Source organism: Panulirus ornatus, chromosome 30, assembly GCF_036320965.1.
Source record: "Panulirus ornatus isolate Po-2019 chromosome 30, ASM3632096v1, whole genome shotgun sequence".
Classification (NCBI taxonomy): Eukaryota; Metazoa; Arthropoda; class Malacostraca; order Decapoda; family Palinuridae; genus Panulirus; species Panulirus ornatus.
The window spans coordinates 2,095,353-2,114,243 of NC_092253.1; the positions used below are offsets into that span (position 1 = coordinate 2,095,353).

The following is an 18,891-nucleotide window of genomic DNA, read 5'->3' on the forward strand; positions in this document are numbered from 1 at the left end:
TACCATATCCATACCTATATAAAATTAATTTTCACAACCATACATCTGAATTGCAATATATACTTCCTAATGTAAGCATCTTCTACACTCTACATTTGAATTTTTTCCAATCACTACATCTTTCAGTTCACCTCCAATTTTCCTCCTTTAAAAGCCTTAACTTACAACTTCAACTTTTCCTATAACAACCTTAAAGTAAATTACTCGCAAATACCTAAATTCAACCATACTAAAATCATACTTTTACTCACATCTACCTTCACCATCTATCTACAAATATACATCAAAGCCGTCTACGTGTCTCTCCAGTGGTCTTTCAGATTTAGCAAAATTTCTATATAGTAAATACATATTTTTGGTTCAATTGTTTAATCATTAGAAAATAAAAAAATTACATAAATTTAAATAATTTATAATTTAAAGTATTCTAAACATTAAATGTGTAAAATCACAGTATATTCAAACAATGATAAAAACTTTTTACACTTGTATATAAATCAGTTCTGAAACCAGAATCATTCTCAGTTATTCCAGTATAATTATGTACACCTGATGCATGACAAACAGTATTAAGTTCTGCATTCATATTTAACAAATCTATGAACAAATGTTTCATTATATTTGGAGGAACATTATTTCAATCAGACAGGCATTAAAGTGTAACATCATATACAAAGTTCTTAAATGTCAACATAGAAAAGAAATATTCTCACAGGCAAGCCTACAGATTTAAAATGAATCAGCTCATCAGTAACATAATTCACTTCAACTATTAAGAACTGTATGAATTTTCACATGAAGGGTTTGATAAATATCAAGGGCATTAATCTGGTAATCAGAATTCTGATACCAGAAACAACTTAATCTAATGGTGTGAATGGATGGTTTCTTATATACTTACTCCACACATTCTATTTTTTCAGTATCTAAAGGTTTCTCTGAAGATCTGAGGCTACCATCATGCTTTTGCATGAAATACCTCAACATTAAGAATAAATTTTCTAGCTGCAATTTTCACAGTTGCACACATTGATATTCATAGAAATAAACTTTCAAAGTTAAGTTTTACCAAGAGACTAAAGCTTAAAGAAAACAAAGCCCATATTCATTGGCGTACTTGAAAGATCATATTGACAATGAAACCTACATCCACAAAGACAATGATGTTGAAATGTGAAATTTATCATTATTTAATTTCACATTATGATCATCTGATCCAAAAGCAAGAATGTTTGTTGTGGGTTCATTCCATGCAATCAACAGGTCTGTTTTGGCAAATTATAAACATATTATGAAAAATACATGCGTCAGTAATTTTATGGGGTTTAACTCCGAGTCTCGAATAATCATCCTTACCAACATGCTAATCTTCTCAACAGTATGTTGAGTACATTGCTCCTCTTACAAAATCATCAAATATAAATACAAAAATGCTTCTTTTCCAACACAGTCAAATATATATACAAAAACGAAGATACACTAATGCATCATTACTCTATTATGATTATAATATTAAGCTTTGGCAATCATAACTCTGAAACTGTACAAAACATATGACCTAGTATCAAAAATACCTGATCAATGCAACCATAAGTTTAAAAAATTGTGATCTAATCTATCCCTACCCATATCATTCTACCATGAATATGTTGCTGAAATGGCTGGCACACATCCGGTTAACCTCATCTGAAAAAAGAATACACATGCATATATGTACGTGAATACATAATTCTACAAAAAACTAAGTCATGGCATTTCCTATACACTGAAAAAAATCTATATCTGCAAAAACAGGTAACTGCATTCTCTACATAAGATATTGTTTGATGTACAGAGCATCAGAACAGACCAAAGTTACCAACAGATAGCAAGAAAAATGTTTTTTAATTAAATTTACTTCAGTGCTCTGCTGAGGGTGTGGGTAAATGAATGTGTCATTTCAGAGTATGTGAAATAATGTATTATCGATATATGTAACAGAAAATTTTCTTGTCATTAATCAATAGATGCACCATTACCAAAACTTGTTTTGATATATTCCTGTACATTATCCCTCTTCTTACTTTAGATCTCACCCTGTGATAACCATCACTTTATCCACACATATACCTTAAATTTACCTTGCCTCATTCATACTTTTATAATGCTTTTTTCTTTTATTCTTCATATACTTTTTTCCTCACAGCTTCTCTTGTACTGAATTAAAAAAAATTATAGCCAATGAAGACTATGGTTTCATTTGACTCATAATCCCCATGTACAAAATAAAAAAGAACTACAGCCTTACTATGGAGGTTCATGTTCAATTTAACACACTGGACATGGTAAACATCCAAGATGCTTAGGTGTGAATGATAATGTTGTGTGTACCTGATCTGATCAATGGGACTGGGAACACAGTATATCATTACAGATATGAAAACAGATTGATAATAACCACAATACATTTTTGATGTTTACATTTCATAAATCATCTCTCATTACTCTATGCTCCCTGCTACATTAATAGCAAACAACTCAAGATTTTTTGTTTTTTGCATCTCTGAATCCTTACTAATAGGTCATTTCAGTATGACCTGCAAAACTTTACACAAGTTCTGGGACCTGCTTACCTATTAATGCTCCCTCTGAAGTTCCATCTCCCACACAAAAAATGTAAGGCTGATGCATATAATTACTTAAAATGACATGAAGATATTATACATACGTTTGATTTAGGCAATTTTTTTTTCATACTATCCGCCATTTCCCGCGACAGCGAGGTAGCGTTAAGACCAGAGGACTGGGCCTTTGAGGAAATATCCTCACCTGGCCCTCTTCTCTGTTCCTTCTTTTGGAAAATTTTTTTTTTTCTTTTTTTTTTTAATTTTCCAAAAGAAGGAACAGATTTAGGCAATATATATATATATATATATATATATATATATATATATATATATATATATATATATATATATTTTTTTTTTTCATACTATTCGCCATTTCCCGCATTAGCGAGGTACCGTTAAGAACAGAGGACTGGGCCTTTGAGGGAATATCCTCACCTGGCCCCCTTCTCTGTTCCTTCTTTTGAAAAAAAAAAAAAAATGAGAGGGGAGGATTTCCAGCCCCCCACTCCCTTCCCTTTAAGTCGCCTTCTACGAAACGCAGGGAATACGTGGGAAGAATTCTTTCTACCCTATCCCCAGGGATATATATATATTTTTTCTTTTTTTTTCAAACTTCGCCATTTCCCGCGTTAGTGAGGTAGCGTTAAGAACAGAGCACTGGGCCTTTGAGGGAATATCCTCACCTGGCCCCTTCTCTGCTCCTTCTTTTGGAAAATTAAAAAAAGAAAAAAAAAAAAAATGATGAGAGGGGAGGATTTCCAGCCCCCCCGCTCCCTCCCCTTTTAGATGCCTTCTATGACATGCAGGGAATACGTGGGAAGTATTCTTTCTCCCCTATCCCCAGGGATATATATATATATATATATATATATATATATATATATATATATATATATATATAATATATATATATATATATTTTTTTTTTTTTATACTTTGTCGCTGTCTCCCGCGTTTGCGAGGTAGCGCAAGGAAACACGAAAGAAATGGCCCAACCCACCCCCATACACATGTATATACATACGTCCATGCACGCAAATATACATACCTACACAGCTTTCCATGGTTTACCCCAGACGCTTCACATGCCCTGATTCAATCCACTGACAGCACGTCACCCCGGTATACCACATCGATCCAATTCACTTTATTCCTTGCCCTCCTTTCACCCTCCTGCATGTTCAGGTCCCGATCACACAAAGTCTTTTTCACTCCATCTTTCCACCTCCAATTTGGTCTCCCACTTCTCCTCGTTCCCTCCACCTCCGACACATATATCCTCTTGGTCAATCTTTCCTCACTCATTCTCTCCATGTGCCCAAACCATTTCAAAACACCCTCTTCTGCTCTCTCAACCACGCTCTTTTTATTTCCACACATCTCTCTTACCCTTACGTTACTTACTCGATCAAAGGGATATATATATATATATATATATATATATATATATATATATATATATATATATATATATATATTTTTTTTTTTTTTACTTTGTCGCTGTCTCCCGCGTTTGTGAGGTAGCGCAAGGAAACAGACGAAAGAAATGGCCCAACCCCCCCATACACATGTACATACACACGTCCACACACGCAAATATACATACCTACACAGCTTTCAATGGTCTACCCCAGACGCTTCACATGCCCTGATTCAATCCACTGACAGCACGTCAACCCCGGTATACCACATCGCTCCAATTCACTCTATTCCTTGCCCTCCTTTCACCCTCCTGCATGTTCAGGCCCCGATCACACAAAATCTTTTTCACTCCATCTTTCCACCTCCAATTTGGTCTCCCTCTTCTCCTCGTTCCCTCCACCTCCGACACATATATCCTCTTGGTCAATCTTTCCTCACTCATTCTCTCCATGTGCCCAAACCATTTCAAAACACCCTCTTCTGCTCTCTCAACCACGCTCTTTTTATTTTCCACACATCTCTCTTACCCTTACGTTACTTACTCGATCAAACCACCTCACACCACACATTGTCCTCAAACATCTCATTTCCAGCACATCCATCCTCCTGCGCACCACTCTATCCATAGCCCACGCCTCGCAACCATACAACATTGTTGGAACCACTATTCCTTCAAACATACCCATTTTTGCTTTCCGAGATAATGTTCTCGACTTCCACACATTCTTCAAGGCTCCCAGAATTTTCGCCCCCTCCCCCATCCTATGATCCACTTCCGCTTCCATGGTTCCATCCGCTGCTAGATCCACTCCCAGATATCTAAAACACTTTACTTCCTCCAGTTTTTCTCCATTCAAACTCACCTCCCAATTGACTTGACCCTCAACCCTACTGTACCTAATAACCTTGCTCTTATTCACATTTACTCTTAATATATATATGAACATTTCTTCAAAAACCCTATCAACGTACCTCCACACTTTTTCAATTTATGCACCAATCTATTGCAATAATGTCTGTATCACATACAGATTACTTTCTCTCTCTGTTATAAAATATTTGTACAGCATGGGATAGAGTTCTACACTCACTGAACCCCATCTCTTGAGCTTTTTTCTTACACAAAGTAGCCTCATACATTTATGTATCACCAACACTCATATTTTCACTATTTAGTCTATCCCAACTATCCACTAACCTTACACTAATTCAGTTTTTCTTTACATTCTTCCTAACAAATACCTTTCTTAGCTCCTTGATATGGCATCTGGTTAATCTGTCATTGCATCTTGTGAAGAACTGTCCACTGTCAACATCATCCTCCACAGTAAAAACTAAATTAAACTTATCATTCAGCTCTTTACATATTTCCTCATCATCCTCAAGAGTTTTGTCCCTCTGAATCCTTTAGCCTAATATGCTGATATCTAATGAACAATTTTCCTGACATGAACTCATGAAAAAGCATAAGACTGTCTTTTACCTTCATCTACAATACACATCCCAAAGTTTACCTGGCTCTCCCTCCTTATTACTGTATTCTGTTTCTTTTTGTAGATATGTGTGTGCAGGCAAAAATGCATGCATGAGAGTGTCTGTATAAGACAACCTGGATGCATATTATCTGCCATTTGAATTTTTCTACCTAAGTTCAAGTATTCTGAGTGTACAAAGATCTGACTATGCTATTCATTAACTTATACCAGTTTACTGGTCTCTCAACACTGCATTCAAGTAATGTACAAAAACTAAAGATGTGCTGAAGAGAAAAATGAACTATTATGCACATACCATATCACTGATAATGTACTTCATTGCAAGTAAAAGCTACTCACCTGTAACTTCAACAAGGTTGGCATTCTTGTGGCTAACAACAACGTAAAATTCTCTACCATCACCACTACGTCCCACAACCCAGTGATCCTGTGATGTTTTTACGACTAATTCTCCACTTTCACATCTGCAATGGACATAAAACTTTACTGATTCTATCTAGGTAAATATATGTATAGTCCAATGGGGCTGGTTGTGAATAATGGGCTCAGGTTTCCTAACAACTAAAGAGTGAATGTATGCAAATTAGGCTGATGTCTGTTTGATCCTGATACTATCCTTGTTATGGCAGGAGAAGCAATTATGTTTAAAGAAAATCTATTTCTAAAAAACTGATTTCTCTGACACTTTTCTCACTATGCACCTCATCCCAGAGGTAGGGAGAAAGAAGTCTTCCTCCATATTCCCTACATCTTGTAGAAGGCAACTGGAGGGGGCAGGAGTAGGGGACTGGAACCCCTCCTTGTATTTCAGTCTCTAAAAGATGGGATAGAAGAAGGAACCAAGCAGGGAGTGTTTATCCTCCTTGAAGGCTCAGGCTGGGGTGTCTAAATTTGTGTGGATGTAACCATGGTGAGAAGAGAGGTAGTATGTTTGAAGAAAGTGTAAAGGATAGGTGATGAAAGAATAACAAAACTGCATTTGAGTTGGGAGCAGCAATAGTAGTTAAATGGGGAGACCATAGGTAAAGCAGACGCACAGATTGAACAAATATGGTGATACTGGAGTGTGCTACGCTGAGCAAGTGTATAGATGCATAGGGTAGATTCTACATGAGACATCTGCTGGACAGTAAAATACTGAGTACTGGTTATGTGTATACAGAAAAAGTTATCTATAGTTATCTATAGATATGATGAAAGAAATATTTCATGAACTTTCATCTATATGGCATTTTTACACTCCAATGAAATGAGTTGTTCCCTTTATCAGATAGAGTATGAAGTTATCTAATAGCAGACGAAATATTAGTTGCCTCTGAATAATCCCTGGGCAATAGACAGAGATAACACATCCCATATATAAAGTATTACAATTACAAGGACACCTTTGAGAACATGGAATAGCTATGAATGTGTAGTTACATAAACTTACAAAATGCTCAGCTCCAGTGTGGATGCTACTAAAAATACTACACCATAAGTTAAAAAGAGAAGGTAATAATACAAAAAAAATTCTTCCTTTTGACAACACTTAACTTCTCACACAACAGTGCCTTCATGGAAATCTAAAACTACCTTATTGACAAATTGGCTAAACTTACTTACCTTTTCATATCAGTGTACATGTCCCCTATGGTTCTCATTACTTCAACTGGTAACGACTGGCTTGCTCCATGCATAGTTGTCTTTGTGGCGAGGTTCATATGGTTGTGGTATACATAGCGAAAAGAGCTGCCTCCACTATCAGAACTTGTTCCAGAAGTGCTTTTCTTGTTGATTTGTTCCCCTATGTCACTTGCTAACTGTGACACTTTGGCTTCTAATACTCGGTCAATTTTCTCATAAAGTAATGGCGATAATTTTTCTCTTTCTGAAGAAAAAATATAAGTAAAATGAACTTGCTCTTCCTGGTTAAAAGCTACTGTTTAAAAGAGCATGATTCTTGCCATACATCATCCTGGCCCAACTCATTAACTCAGACTCCCCCGATCTGACTGAACGATCTTGCCTTAAGGCACTCTAGATTTAAATTATTTATAACAGTTAAGTCCTGACTTCTAATTCAGGCATGAGACTAACAAGCTGATTTAAAAGTGTGGCAAAGTTAATTTTCATCTCTCTTTGAATAACACGAAATGACTACATCCATTTTTTTTCCATTTTGCAATTACAAAGAAACAAATCATACATTGATAAAAAAAATTGCAACAATTACTGATGTGAGATAAAACATGAATTGAAAAAAACGACTGAGTCACAGAGGAGTACACAGTAGTCTGGAGGAAAAAGCTACTACAGGCAGTTAATCAAGATTTCCATTATTTTCCCTACTCTCTTAACTGAGGTATCCTGATTTAATAAGAAGACTGTCTCTAGTTACATAAGCATGATGATGTTCCTGTGTTTCTGATGTGCAGTCAGTACATGTCCATGTCCAAGAATTCTACAGATGTTCTCAATACAAAGTTTGATCTTACATTATGTCTCCAGTCAAAAACTAATACTCTCACCTTCCTCTTCTTACACAAATTGACAAACTCCTTAAAAAGTCCAGCAATTCCTCATGTCACACAACTCAACTTGACATTCACAAATAGAAGTTGTGATCATTAGATTTTTTCCTAGAACAGACTACAATTCAATCCATGCCAACAGAAAGTAATCTTACTGTTCACACCTGGAGTCCATAACAACAAAATATGACAAAATATTAGCAGCACAGACCTATTCATATAAGCAGTTGGGTTATGAACATGCTGCAGTGCAATTTAAGTATCAAATATTGACCTGATCTCATGAATTCTGTATATATCTATGAAAAATAGTGGCATCTAACTACTGAGTAGCTTGTCACATGAGTTTTAAGGATCTGAAAGATTCCTCATGACTTAATATAAATCAGAACTTAGTGCAAAATTAAATGAAGAAATTGAGGACTGACACAAACATTCCTTACAACAACAGCAGTCATGGATGACTTCTTTCCCTCTTTCTGAAAAGATATTACCTGGGAGAGTTAGGCAAACAGTAGCTCCAGCTAGCGTGTAGACTAGTAGATGATATGACTGTAGCTTACCATCTTCACTGCATACATGAATCTGAATACTAGGAGTTACGCCAATACCCACAAACCTGTAGATGAAAGTCACAACATTTAAAACAAAAGTTTAATTTACAGATAATGGAACTAAACAAATTTGGACAAGGGCCCAATATAAAAACAAACAACAAAAACAGCATGGTAAATTCTTGGTTATCAGTAAGTACACATGACCTCTAACAACTTAAGCAAGTTTCAATTCCATAAGGTTTTCCACCACAAGTGCAATTATGTCACCGATCAACTTTATTTTGTCTGAACATAGCATGTGAAAGAGAGACTTCATTTATTTCTTTCTCATTAAGGTTGCTGTGCACTAGTTTGGGCACTGGTGATTCAGTGGGTTGAAAGACATTAAAAACTTTAGCTGCACATGATTAGAGGTAAAAAGTCCACTAACTCTTCATCACCACTATATGCATGCATTCTGCCAATCCTCAGGCACTTCACCCTGATCCACACATACAGCGAATATCCTTACCAACAAATCAACAATTCTTAATAAATTCTATTGCAATACCATCCAAACCAGCCACCTTGCCGGATTTCATCTTCCACAAAGCTTTCACTACTTCTTCTCTCTTAACCAAACCATTCTCCCTGACCCTCTCACTTCACACACCACCTCAACCAAAACATCCTACATCTGCCACTCTATCATCAAACACATTCAACAAAGCTTCAAAATACTCACTCCATCACTACCTGTTATTACCCCCCCCCCCTTGCCCCCTTCACTGATATTCCCATTTGTTCTCTTGTCTTACGCATGTTATTTACCTCCTTCCAAAAATCTTTTTATTCTACTTAAAATTTAATGATACTCTCTCTCAATAACTCTCATTTGCCCTCTTTTTCAATCCTTGCACCTTCATGAAATGGCTTTGATTTGGACTCTAATTGCCCATGCCATCTCTACAAACACAACACAAAAAAATCGTAGTTACTCTTTGCAAGCTTTACCTCAATATAAAAATAACCATTACAGTAAAATCATGTTTATTGTTTTTATTTCCAACAGGCACACACATATTCTTTTAATTAATTGGCTATTTGCTGTAAAGAAATATTCCATCTTATAAAAAGGTGAAGCTGCCAGAATAATACTACGCTGATATAAAACACTAATCATAATTTACACATTGTGTTCTTTTACCTGGTGAGATAGCTGGTGGGCATGGACAAAGAGTTGTGGGCGCTAGTTTCCAAGCATCCTGGAAGCAGCTGATTATTCAGGTACTGAAATAGAGATCGAAGATCCTCCATGCCCAAACCACACCTGCAAAAATTATTCAGTGTAACTGCTTCTTTTTCTCAAATCTGTGAAACTTGTCACAAGTCAAAGTTCTGCATAACTTGCAGTCACATGGTGAAAGGAATTGAAAAAATAAAACACCTAAAAACAAAATGTCAACATTTTCTAATGCTAACAACAGCCAATATAAAAACCAAAAGGCTTTCCTTTTACAGTGGGTGATGTACTGGCATGGTTAGAGAACTGTAGTTTTGCAGCTGACAACACTCTGGTATCATGGCTGACATGTCTGACTGCTTTTGAATCCTTAGTCTTATGAACTAGGTACCAATAACCTCAAACTGAGCAGTCATCTGTTTTGAGTGAAGCTCAGCAAATAGCTACAACAATCATAACAGTAATCATACAAGTAAAAACAGTCCTCCCATCTTTGAGCAAAGCCTTATACACTACACTGAAGATTTGTATGTATGAAGTGAGATGATCTAGAAACTTGATCCACAGAATAAAAGATAATGTGTCCCCAAACTACAGGCTAAGAAGCAGCACTGGAGTTCAGTTATGGAATATCTTTTGCCATGGCCACCCCCCTTGAGGGAGCTCCAGGTGGAAGCAGACATCAAAGATTTAAAGAGATAGATAGATATCTACATAAATAATGTCAGGATACACAAGAAGTGACCATGTCTTCAATCATTGGATATTTTAGTAGAATCCAATTTCTTTACAATATGATTATACCATGAACAGTTATAAAATGCAAGGTTCACAATACTAAGCATAACTTTCAAAATGCTAATCTATTAATATACACACCAGACAACATGATGATTGTAGAAGAAAGCTGTATGACTGATATTTGGAAAGGATGCCTGAAGAAGAGAGAGGCAGCAGTGAATCCTTAGGAATGTCTGTCTGTCGAGTGGCAAGAAGGAAACCCCCGACCAAACTGCCAGGATGTCCCCACTGCTCAAATCCACTGATGATAAGTACTGGAAGGGGAAATTCTATGATACAAAAAGAGAAGAAATTAATGAAGACCTACTTTGGTGCACTCAAAAAGAGAAGTTGGGAAATTCTGTAATACAAATAGGACTTCTGATTATGCACGTGCAAGTTGAAGAAGAATGGTAATACCAGGTGAAGTTCAATTTCAGGATAAAAATTCAATACGAAAAGTTACACAATAAATATATTGGATTTGAATACCGCATAAAAAGCATTAAGAATATTGACAAAAGCTACAGACAAGTAAAGATAAAAATTCAAAAACAAAAACAAAACTATGTAATATACATGTTAATTAACAGCTATACTTGAAAAGGAAAATAAGCATACTCTGGGAATATAGCTGTCAACCAAGTGTCAATAGTCATTCACATACAAAACAATTAATTCAAATCTGATGTGGTTTTAAACTAGTCATAAACCAATCCAATAAAACTACTCTGAAATCTCTCATCATATGCATACAGTAATGGGTTAGTTTATTCATAGGTTCAGAAACAAAATGGCTATCAAAAAACCTAATGAGGCATGATTTATAATTATACTGCTATGATAATAAAAAATGATAAATAATAATAAAATTGGCTGTGGATAGGAAGCTGTCATTTTGGTACATTACACATGACAGCTACAGAATGTATGTGAGCAGCTACAGCCCTTCTTCATCTATTTCTTGTGCAACCTTGCTAATGTAGGAAACAGCAATCAAGTATGAACAAAATATAAAATGAATTAATTTTACATGTGAGTTCATATTATCCTGATAGAGGTAACACCAAGAACAAATAAAATGGCCTCTTTTGCTCACACTTAATCCCAAGCTGTCACATACATGTACTAAAACAAGAGCCTGCTTTCCATGGCCAAGACCCACAGACCTTTCCATGGTTCCCCAGGACAACTTCATATACAACTGTTTCAGCCAATTAACAACACATCATCCCTTGTTTACTGTGCTACATCACTCCAACTCACTCTATTCCTTGCATATCTAACAGCCTCCCACATACTCAGACACTGACCTCTCAAAGCACCTTTCACTCCATTTCACTTCATTTTCACTCAGCTTCACTCTCACTCACTCACTCCACCTTAGTTTCCTCCTTGTCCTCGTTTCCTCCATTTCCAACATAAATATCCTCTTAGCCTCTCCAAACCATTTAAGCACACCCTCTCCAGCTCTCTCTACATACTCTTCTCACTATTACACATCTCTCTTAACCTTCTTATAATATATCATTCTCTAACATTTCATTTTCAATACACATCCATCCTCATCTCTACTTTTCCTTTTAAGGAACCATTCACCCTCACCTGTATTTTTCTTTTTCAGGAACCATGCCTTACATTCATACATTTCTTTTTTTAGGAACCATGCCTTACATCCATACAAAAGTGTTAGAACCTCTATATCATCAAACACACCCAATTTTGCCATCTCAGACATTGACCACATCACCTATCTTATGGCTCACTTCAGCTCCCATGGTTCCGTCTGCTGCCATATCCATTCCCAGGTATCTAAAACACTCCACTTAATCCAGGTTCTCTCCATTCAAACTCACACTCCAACAGACCTGTCTCTCTGTACTGAGAAATTCAATAACCTAACTTTTCACACAAACTCTCATCCTCCTTTCACACACTCTCTCATGACCTGCACAGTCACCTCCCACAACAGTCTATCCAAAAATACATTAAAGTTATCCCTGTTGTAGATCCACATCCACCTAGAACCACTCAAGCTCCTCTCTCTCTCTATTCATACTCATCTTACTCTCTTATTAAAACTCTTCACTACTTCAAATAGCTTTCTTCCCACACTAAACATTTGTAACACCTTACATAAAGCATCTCTATCAACCCTACCATTCATGTCCTCCAGATCTATAAATGCCGCATAACTGCTACATGTAAATCCTTCTGTTTCTTTACGTATTTTTCACATGAAGTCTTCAACGCAGATACCTGACCTACACAACCTTTACCACTCCTGAAACCACACTGTCTTTTCTCAGTCTAATACCCTGTACATGCTACCATCCTTTCAGTCACCCCTCTCAAATACAACTTACCAAGCACACTCAACAAATTTGTACCTCTGTACTTGTGAACATCCACTTTCGTCCCCCTTACCTTTGTCCAATGGCCCTATACTGAGTACCATTTCACTAATGCTCAGGCACCTCATCAAACCAAAGGCCAAGACTCTTACTTTGCTCATCTCCAGATCCCAAACATTCCACATATGCTAGTGTATCATCCAAAAAATTCAAGCGTCCTTTAGTACTCACTCCATCTCCTCTTCACCTTTCCTTTGCCTTATATCACTGTCTCATCTATTCCCTTCACTGATGCTCTCATTTTCTCCATTGTTCTTTTCAAACTGAGCATTCAGTAATGCTTGATAATCTTTGAGTACTTGCACTACATGACAGTCTATCATTAATTCCTTGAAAGTAACAACAAATATTAAAAAAATGGTGATAAAAGATTTAGCACTGCACTAAAAAATAACTGTAATAAGGGCAGGTAAACAATATTATGAATAATCTAAACTGATTTCTTGTCAGCACTTTCATTATAATTCTATTAGAAACTAATTATGACACTACCACAAACATAAACAAAGTACAGTGCACTGATGCAAACAATATTCATCATACAAAGGCTACAGCCTCCTTGCATATTAAGGAAATTGTTGATTCAGTAGCTGCATTGCCAAAAGAAAAAGGAAAGTTTTATTATAGAAATATTAAGATTAATACCAGAAAGATCAATATATAGACAATCAGCATATATGGTGAAATCTGATTTTTACAATCCAACCACAACTGTTATCAATGTCATTTCATTGAGAATATTCGACTTATAAGAGGATTTTATAGACCATATTCAAGTACTACTGACTTACAGAGTATCAAGCATGAATCAATGACCATTGTACTACTATCTGCAGGTCAAAGAACTCAAGACAAATGGCAAACTTTCGTTTGAAAGAGGAAGTGTTTTTCTTTGACAAGTACTTCCAAAAATAATCCAAAAAGTACAAAAAACTATCATTTATGTATATTTTACCTACTCTTTAATACTGACAGACATTCTATAAGACTTACTGAATTTACAAATGTGTTGAGTGTTGATCTGAGACCTTGAATTCCAGATGACAAAATAACATTGGCAAAAGAGGCATATTGCAAAGTGAATGCTCTGTACGTGTTGACAAGTCGTGCACGCAACACCACATCCTGCACACCTTCACTCTGGTATTCTCTTACTGGCCCTGAATCACGCATTTTGGAAATCCACCCTATGCCAACTGTCTGAAAAGGCCAGATGTTTCTTTGTTTTAAGAGTAATAATCTAAATAGTAGGATCTTTCATATGTCTAATCATCAGGAGAAAAAGAATATACCACTTCCCCTCCATGGTAGCATGATGCATGCATAATCTTTCCTGAATAATTAATTCACACCAGGAAATCCAACTGATCCCAGTAAAGCATACAGTTTTGCACACTTCTGAAAACCTGATGTTAAGCACTTACTCTCTATATCATCAGAAAGAAATTAATCTACTAATTTGGAGAAACCTAAGAGAAGATGACATAAAGGTTTATGTCCCCAAATTTGAGGTACAAAGGGGACACAACATTGCCCTTGTCATAGTAATCAGCAAATGAATAATCTCACCAAGAATGAACAACATTTAACACACTCTTTAAGTTAGAGAACAAAAACTACAATTTCAAATATATGACTCAGCAATTTCTACTGTAACTTAATAGGGAAATTGAGTTCAGTAGGAAGGAACCTGGGTGGGCCTTGAGGTGAGAGGTTCTATGAAACTTACAATAAAGGAAAAAGAACATGGGTAACTCTAGCCTTAAACACAGAGAGAAAGATAAGAAAGAGGAAAGAATGGTTCAACAAAAGATGTCAAAAAGGCAGAGAAGCCTTAAGATGTGCTATAATGAAAATACAGCTAGTGCTCCAGCCAGCCAGGGTATGTAAAGTATAAGGAGTAAGGAACTAATTCAGCATGATGTGAAAGGAGGAACAAAGAAACTTTGAAAAGAATATCACAGACAATTCATGAGAAAAATCAGATTTTACACATAAATTCCTCAGGAATAAATTGTCAGTTAAAAAGCAGCTAATCAGGCTGAGGAATTCAGAGGGAAAAGTTGTAGTGGATGATGCAAGAATATGTTGGAAACTGATTGAAAAGGTCAGAAGTGTGTCTACAGTTTACAGCAATATAGCCCCAACACCATTAAGATGGAATGGGGAGTTGGTCTTAAAAAGTGAATAATAATGAAGTCTGGAGGCTAGAGCAACCCCTCCATCCTTCACTTCCCTAGTAACCAGATGACTAAAGCCGAGAAGTTGTAGCACAGTAGTTCACCATATTATCATGAAATATATGAAAGAGAGCTAAACGTACCATAACCATCCAAATGTTTGGCTCAGGTTGATAGAACACCTGCCTTGTCTTCTGTGTATGCACTCCTTCACAATCCCCATCTTTCTGAAAAGTCCTGAAGAGCATAGTCAAAATTAGAACTGTTTCTCAACATGGTACATGTCAAAGTCCTTTAGTGAAAGTTACACATACTTAAAAAAAACCTAACATGTTTAATTTAAAAAAAATCCTATTCACTTAGACAATCCAACAACAAATATGAAAATTTTTGCTTTACATACATCCTATGAAAAATTCATGCAAAAACTAATAATATTACTACAGGACTACTACTACTACAACAACTACTACTACTACTACTACTACTACTAATAATAATAATAATGATAATAACAACTTCCTTTTGACATACGACCCTCTCATTTTTCATTATATCTTTGAAAAATGGTGCTTGTATAAAACAAGATAGTCCAAATTGTACATATGAACAGTACTTATAAAATCTTATGATCAGCTGTTAATAAGCTTATTTAGAAAAAAATGCACAGACAAGCAGAGACACCACAAACATCATATACATACATAAAGTAATTAAGACATTACATGTATTCATCCATTTTCCTACCTCATATCCATATACTGCCTCATTCAGTCCCTATCTCACAATTGGCTTCTCCTTACACTCACTTATGATCCTTTTAAAACCTTTTATCATTCATAGGTGGAGGATACAGAAAATGATGATGACCAAAGAAGATTATGAATACTAGATGGGAAACAGTTCAAATGAAAAACAAAAACTTAAATGGAAAGAAAGATTGAAGGATGCTTTATGTTTGGAAGTACATGTATGGATATCTAATGATACGTAGAGATCAGAGTTTTTGTTGAAATATTGTATGCAGTATTACTGAGGAAATCTTGGCAATAGAACATCACTAAACAAATAATCATAATCAAAGAGTACAGGAATGTAATGGATAAAGTCAATAGCGTGTTTAAAAAACAATCAATAGTCTATAAAGAACATAGCCATAATTCTAAATGCATTGAATACATCAAATACCTTTTACACTGTATTCTGTTGATCAAAACCTAATCTCCCATATCACAATGTAAAATTTTTATTTACCTTGAAAATCTAGTAATGGCCTCAGCTAAGCCCACTTGTCGAACCTGTGTGTCCAAATCAGCTGAACTAGGATGATAATACAGGATTTTCTCATGTTCCTAGAAAGCAAACAAAAGTTAATTGGAAAGCAAAATTTTGACAAGGATAGATTTAAAACTACCTTCAACCACTAAAAGGTATCAAAAACTTCTTAAAGAATGAGTAAAGAAAATTTAGTTTTCTTCAAAGACTTCTAACACATGAGAGATCAGTTGAGGTCCCATATGCTCAAAACTCCTGTCTGAGCTTCATTTTGGACATCAGTTTTTATGTTACATCAAAATTGTCTGAATATGTTAAAAAGTGCCTCCAGTTAATAAAAACCAGTGCTTTCTATAATGTTAACAACTGCTGATCAATGTCTAACTTGTTAAAAGTAACTAAGGTACTTGTAAAGACTATCTTAAAGTAGATTTGCTGACATATAGTAAATATATTACAAGGAACAACCTAAATCAAGTGTAATTTTGTGTCCTACAGTATTGCTAATGATACCATTCTGATGATGGAAGACAACATGCTCATCACTAAACAGCAAAGATTATACATACGAGTGGAATTTAAGTTGATCTACGTAAAGCCTTTGATAGTAAACCAAATACGAATTTCTTATAAACTACATCACCACTGCCCTCATGAGTCATCTGCCACAAGGCTTAAATGCACAGCACAATTCTGATGCCTCTCACATTGTTGCGTGAACATGAATTACATGAGGAGTGAGTGCAATGATACCTCCTTTTCTCAAATAGCTAGACTGTGGAATTCTATTCCATCTTTTGTCATGTCTACAAACAACTGCTGAGCCCTGGTTAATTTCTTCATTCTTTCTCATATATTTTTTTCCTTTCAACCTGAGATGACCTTGATTGGGGAATAACTACCTTGCTTAAATCCCCAGACTGCCCTCCAGCTATAACTAACTACACAACAAGCACCTCTCATGGTAAAGCCGATCACAGATTGAATCTATTGCAGCCGCCCTAGTTGTGCCAGGCCTATACAACAATTAGACTGAAATGTGCCACCTCCAAGCATAATCTATGATGACATGAGGGGTATAATAATAACACACTATTCCGACTTCCACAACAATCCCCAACTTTGCAGCTTCCACCAATAACTTTTTTTTTTACTCACATATCCTTCCTTTTGTCCGTAACTGGAGTTAAAAATGAAGAAGTTCAATAGTTTTGGCTCTGACGAATTTTCGCCTGACATTATACGGACCTGAGCCTGAAAAACACATAAGAAACATATGTGATTGACAAATGCTTTGCCAGCCCCAAAAACACAGGAGAAACCCGTCCGAATATCCTCCAAGGGCAGGTAATGAGTCCTTCTTTCTTACAGTGATTATAAAGTGTATGAGATGCTTTATCTAGTTTGTGAATATAAGTAATTAATATATTTTATAGAATAATATAAATGATGTCAATAATATTTGTGCATCTATATATGATTTCAAAACCTAATTCTCTCTATAACTTTCGGACAATGTTCAGCTGATGTCTTACATTCGAGTTTAAAATATATACGTTATTTAGCAACTAAATCCTATATATATTAATTGATTATTATTGAATAAGAAAAGCACTCCTATGAAAATTTCATTATCTCAAGATTTTGTGCATTGAGTACCATTTTATTTTGTTATGAATGCTAAAGGCTTCTTATCTCGTCATTTTACAGAGAGAGTCGGTCAAAGAATCCGGATTAATTTATTTGGGTACATATTTTTCGTGCGAATCAATAGTCTCCTTAATTTTGAGCTGCACAGGGTTCGTTTATGATGGAACGTTAAAAACTTGAGTAAAACCTACTCAGCTTCTAATATTTTTCGCATTGCGAGACTAACCATATTCTATTTTACTAATGTTTGGTTTTCTCTATGAAAAAAGTAAATCCAGTGATGTATCCATTCATATTATATCGAAAGCTTTTGATAGGGTGTGGCATGGAGTTTGGTAAAGGTTTCCCGTTGTCCTTACTCTCGTAGTTTCTGGTGCCAGGCAGGCCAACTTCTTTTCCCATCAATAAGGGCGTCCCTCATGGTTTCTGTTTCCTGACCACTGAAGTTTCTGTTTCTTAAAGTCTTAGGGACTCTGTGCACTTGCAGGCTTCCACCCAATTCTGTTTCCACAGACCGAAACCTGAAAGCCTGAATATAGATGGCAGTTTGAGTTGGCAATCTTAACTATACATACACAACAACGGCTTGTATAGTTAAGATGATGCATATACGAGTGAAAAAAATGAGCGTATTTAGTGCCGCTTACTCAGAGAATAACCAAAATACCCTTAAAGAAGACCGACCACTTGTTCTGTATCTTGTGACAGACGAATTATCATAAGTAAATTATATCAATAGCGAATACTGTCCTTAAGAGGGAATCTCAATCATG

General features: G+C 35.8%; 1 protein-coding gene across 1 annotated transcript; it reads right to left on the reverse strand.

Moving 5' to 3' along the window:
- Window positions 1-352: 352 nt before the first annotated feature.
- Window positions 353-17,804, reverse strand: Ccz1 (vacuolar fusion protein CCZ1). The gene is made up of 10 exons (XM_071679527.1): window positions 17,627-17,804; window positions 16,448-16,545; window positions 15,337-15,430; window positions 14,007-14,213; window positions 10,699-10,874; window positions 9,784-9,906; window positions 8,535-8,659; window positions 7,133-7,397; window positions 5,867-5,991; window positions 353-1,686 (listed from the first exon to the last, which is right to left on the reverse strand). The coding sequence occupies exons 1-10, from the start codon at window positions 17,705-17,707 to the stop codon at window positions 1,631-1,633; spliced, it is 1,350 nt and encodes a 449-aa protein (XP_071535628.1). The 5' UTR covers window positions 17,708-17,804; the 3' UTR covers window positions 353-1,630.
- Between the last annotated feature and the right edge of the window lie 1,087 nt (window positions 17,805-18,891).

Excerpts from the sequence above, each read along its gene's own strand:
- Ccz1 (XM_071679527.1), bottom strand. The coding sequence starts at position 17,707 with ATGTCAGGCGAAAATTCGTCAGAGCCAAAACTATTGAACTTCTTCATT. Across the intron at positions 10,875-14,006 it reads TCAACACATTTGTAAATTCA|TACTTATCATCAGTGGATTT; the intron begins GTAAGTCTTATA and ends TTCCCCTTCCAG. Across the intron at positions 7,398-8,534 it reads TGTTTGCCTAACTCTCCCAG|AAAGAGAAAAATTATCGCCA; the intron begins GTAATATCTTTT and ends TTTTTTCTTCAG.